Consider the following 5065-nt stretch of genomic DNA (forward strand, 5'->3'; position numbering starts at 1 on the left):
ACAATGCGAACCTTACCCAATTGTTTGAATAGCCTGCTGTTTGAACCCTTTTACCTCCCATAAGCACTTGAATGGTATTGAGAGTATGCAAAGGCAAAAGTGTGGGGTGATGGTTTGGTTTTTGAGTGGAACCATTGAAATCGAGAAAAGGTGCAGAATTGTGAAGCATAAAAGAAGAAGCACCATGAAAAAAAAATGTTGTAAATAAATATAGTGGTTGATAAGTGGTGTTTTGTTATAATTGCACCTAATGGATGGGGTTGTTGTAAATAAATAAATAAATAAAAATTTGGTGGAATGTTTGGTTGACATAAGTATGGTTTTGAATATTAATGTAATTGTATTAAAAAGTACCTAGGGAGGTTAGTCACTATATCCAAATATATCCTACCCGTCCCTTAGCCTACATTACAACCAAGTGAAGTCCTATTGATCTTAGACTGAGTGGGATCGATTAGTAGAGTAGTACACTACGGGCAAGCCTATGGTGCATCTTTATGGCATGTGAATGTTCTTTTTGAGAGTGAGCAAATTTTGTCTATCAAAGTTCCTAATTGTTCTAAATATCATTATATGTGGAACTACTCTCTTGTGTGAATGTGAGGGTATGTGATTCATGAAGGAAAGGCAAGTCTTGACTTCTGTGTAGAGTAGCTTGAGAAAGTATGAATATTTCACGGCACGTGAGAGTCGACTTTTGAGGCTAAGATTTTTCACTACTAGGAGTAACTTATGTGATTTGTTCTTGGTGTGAGGCGTTAGGGAATAATACTTAGTGAAGGAACCTCTATAGAGTGTGGTGGATTGCTCGAGGACTAGCAATGATCTAAGTGTGGGGTGTTGATAATAGGCTAGATTTATATGATTTGGCGATTGTTTATCCCCTAGCTTGATTATGTTTCAATGTTATAATATAGTTAAATGATGAAAATAGGCTCTAATTGTGAATTTCACACGTTGCAGGAGTGAGGAGCTTGTATGAGGCCTTAAAGCTGTGGTTGGAGCTACATTGAAGCAAGAAAAAACCCTAGGAGCTGAGTACGCGAGAAGACAAGAAAAAGAATAGATGAAATGAAGTCCTGGACTAGCGCGTCCACTAGCGCGACCGCGCTAGCCCAGATGGTCGAGGCAGAATGGTAGGCCACTAGCGCGGCCACTAGCGCGGCCGCGCTAGCCCAGTTCTGGAATATTAATTTTCAGGGGTAAACTTGGAAGTTTGGGGGTAAATTCACTTAACCTATAGAAGGTCAAGCTCGCCCAAGGAGGGATTATCAAGGTTTTCATAGTTTAGTGCAAGAAAAAGAGAGGCAAGAGGCAAGGAGGATAATTCAACATCGAGTTCTTCCTTTCTTCCTTTTGTTTTTACGATTTGTGATGAATTTGAATATTGTTGTGATGAATACTAGCATGAGTAGCTAATTCTTTTGTCTAGGGTTTTGATGGAACCTATTAAAGGATGAACTTCTTGATTATGTTAATATAGTTTGCCAGTTTAATCTCTATTTGTTCAACTACGTGCTTGTTGTAGTTAATTGACAGGATCCTCAATTAGCTGGGCCTATTTAGTGTGCATAACTCGGGAGAGAGTGCATATTTAGGTAATTGTTGAACAACACCACTCCCAAAGTATAAGAGGGGTCTATAGCTGCGGGTTTAAAGGCGGGATTATGGATAACGAAGCCTTGGGTGCAATCTAAAGTGAGGTGTAATAAACAAAGCCAGCTAACGTAACTCGGGAGAGAGCGTCTAGTAAATTATCGTAATTACTCGGGAGAGATTTACGGTAAGAGGAGCGCTCATGATTGATAGAGATGATTTGGTGATTCTATGTGAAGCATAACCGGAAGGGATTCCATCAATATGGGAAATCATAACCTTAGAACCTTCTCTTAATTGTTTATAACTTAATGGTAGTTAGTTTTCAGCTGCTTATTTACTTTCATTCGTAGTTAGTAGAAATACCATCAATTGTTATTCAAAAGTTTGGGAAGTTGATTCCGTGGAATTTAGTAAGTCTAACGAAAGTAATTGATAGGTTAATTCCTTGTGGGTTCGACTCTGGGCTAAATACTTAGATTATATTTGCAACGTCCGCGTGTCCTTTTTATAAGGTATAGTTGGGCGTGATCAAAAAGAGAATAAAGTGGAGAATAAACTATTAAGTATTTTAATATTAGTATTATTTAAGATCATGTGTTAATTATAGTTAACTATTGATAATTGTAGTTAAATAAAGTGGCATATGTTATTTGCTTATTGGCCGGGTATAAATATTCGGTGGGTAATGGAGCTGTTTCGACAAGATCAGTCCACTTTGTAATAATCCAGCTTGACTTTCTGTTTCATAAATTTCTTCTTATCAGCAAAAGAGAATAAATTCGTTTAGAGGTGGAGAACAAGTTTGAATCATATTGGCCGTATGCCATATATTTTCACACGATGCATGAACTTCGATGAAGCCATATAATCCTTGTCCAAATTATGCAAATGGTCCCCTACCCAAAGTCTGGTAATTTTTAGCTAGCGTTTGGACGTAAATTTGATTGAAACTTGAAGAAAGAGTTTCTGAAAAATAATCTTTAGAAGTTGAAGTTGCATTTGGACATGCATTAAAAAAAATTGAAATTCTGCGAGTGAAAGAAAAAATTTCACCCAAAAACTACCCCAAACCAATTTTTGGGAACTTGAAAGTTTTTATTAAATTTATATCAAAAACTGACCATATTCAATGAGCAAGTAAAGTTTTCAATTTTTTTTTGAAAAAAAGACAGTCAAATTTATGGCGAAAGGGAAGCTTAGCATTAAGCTAACATAGGCATTTACAATTTCTAAGAGGCATTAAAACAAGACAAAGCTCATTTCTATTCTTAATGATTTTTCAATAAACTTCGACTATGTGCCCTTACTAAGTAGATTAAGAAAATTTCACTTAGGAATATTTTCATAAGGAATCCAGCCCAACCCTGTCAATGGCTACAAATAATTATTGGAACCATAGAAAGCTAAGGTAGCAAAATTGCCGTTAGAAAAAGAAAACCAATAAAAAAGAAAGAAAATAAAAAAGCAAATTAAAATTAGAAGAATATTAACTTTAGGTGGGTAGGTCCACCTTATAATAAGTACAGGTAGGTTACTTACCAATCATACCTGTTTTATTTTTTCAACCATAGAATTTCACGGAGTCATTACAATAAAGGAAAAAATTAGACGTTGTCTTTCTGTTCAAAATACTTTCCTTTGATCGCCGGAAATCCCCAAATTTCAATTCTAGGATTTCCAATTTCTTAAGCTAGGGTTTCTGTAAAAGAGGAAGGCGAGCTTTACAACAAAGGCTCGCCAAAAAAATCAACTATGAAATTCCTTAAAATTTCCTCTTTTCAACCCTTCGTCATATTCCTGCTATTTGCCGTCGTCTATTTCCCCTTTACCGTCCGTTCAGATGAAATGAATGTTCTTCTTTTGCCTTCCGATCAAGTAAACCAAGACATTTGCCCCGCGCCGCCGTCTCCGCCCGAGTCCTGCCCCGTTAATTGCTTCCGACCCGATCCGGTATGCGGCGTCAATGGCGTGACGTACTGGTGCGGCTGCCCCGATGCTCAATGTGCCGGTGTGCGTGTTGTGAAAACTGGGATGTGCGAAGTTGGAAACGGAGGTTCGGGTCCTGTTTCGGGTCAGGCCCTGCTGTTGGTTCACATTGTTTGGCTCGTGTTACTTGGTTTCGTTGGACTATTTGGGCTTCTATGATGGATCGGGTTTCTTTGTTGCTTCTGGGCTTATATAGGTTTGATCTTCGTTGCTTGATTTAGGTTAGACTTGATAGTATATTTTTTGTATAATATACTTGTATCTTCTGTATGTATGAGGGGAATTAGCGGCTAGTCTTTTAAATTTGGCCTTGTTTTTTGTTGGATTAATACAGTTCTCTGAGATTCAGATATTTCTCATCCTTGCTTCTCTGATTTTTGAAATATCCATCTTAATTGCCTTAATAGTCACGAGATCACTAAATTTCTCATCCTTGCTTCACTAAATTCTACATAAGCCTGAAATGAACACGTGATGCGTAGTAGTTATTGACCTTATTGTTTGTTGAAATACGGAGATGAGAGTAGGTGTTGGAATGAAATTGTCCCAACAGAGGGGAATGATGTAGAGGATTCATATTGCTGAGCCCAATTGCTTTTGGGCAGTAGTTGTTGTTGTATGGGAATAGGGATATACATTATTAAGAAGGATATAGTGAATATGTGAGAAATTTGATCAAGAGATAGTTTGAATCACTTCATGAGGTTATGATCGCTGTAGACGCGTCTTCTTGTAAGGGAATGGGAATATACATTTTATTATTAAGGAGATTGTGAATATGTGAGAAATTTGATCAGGAGCTAGTTTGAGTCAATTCTTGAGGTTAAGATCGTCCTAGCCTTACATCTCTCTTTAAGTTCTTATGGCTGATAGGTCAGTTTGGACTTTAACCTCAGAGGAAAGCAACAGATATTGGCTTGCTAGGCTTCTAAAGAATCAGGCTGCCTTTATGCACTATAATCTTCTGTTCTTTTGGATCAGCTGAATCTAAGATGTTCTTCTTTGTCTTTAACTGCAATCTGGTGTTTGGCTGGGGAAATGTTTGATTAAATACTTTATATTCAATTCAAAATCTAGAAAATGATTAATGGCCTGTTTGGTACAATGCATCGACCCCAATATGGAGGTAATTTTGATGTTTTGTTGCATTCGCACTTCTGCAATCTTGATTTACTCTGCCCTTAATGTCATTTCGTTCGGTCACTACTTAGTTAGAATTGTCGTTCCTTGTAGGGAATAGTTGGGAGCAAAAGATAAAGCGAGCATTTTCATGAGCCCCCTCCTTCCTCACCTTCTAGGCTACTGCTTACTTCCCTCCTCCCTTGGTTTATCGTTCCCTTTTCTCTCCCCAGCCCACACTCATCCTCCAGCTGCTGCCTCTTACCATAACCCTAATAGCATTCTCTATTCTCTGGCCATGATCTCATTCCGCTCCAGTATTCTTTAAGTTATACCAACTGAGTCATAAAATTATTGTTAC

General features: G+C 37.7%; 1 protein-coding gene across 1 annotated transcript; it reads left to right on the forward strand.

The window, feature by feature from the left end:
• LOC109231803 lies at nucleotides 3144–3959 on the forward strand. Its single transcript, XM_019397439.1, has one exon. The coding sequence runs from the start codon at nucleotides 3352–3354 to the stop codon at nucleotides 3742–3744; it is 393 nt and encodes a 130-aa protein (XP_019252984.1). The 5' UTR covers nucleotides 3144–3351; the 3' UTR covers nucleotides 3745–3959.

The sequence above is a fragment of the Nicotiana attenuata genome, chromosome 8 (genome assembly GCF_001879085.1).
Source record: "Nicotiana attenuata strain UT chromosome 8, NIATTr2, whole genome shotgun sequence".
Taxonomy (NCBI): Eukaryota; Viridiplantae; Streptophyta; class Magnoliopsida; order Solanales; family Solanaceae; genus Nicotiana; species Nicotiana attenuata.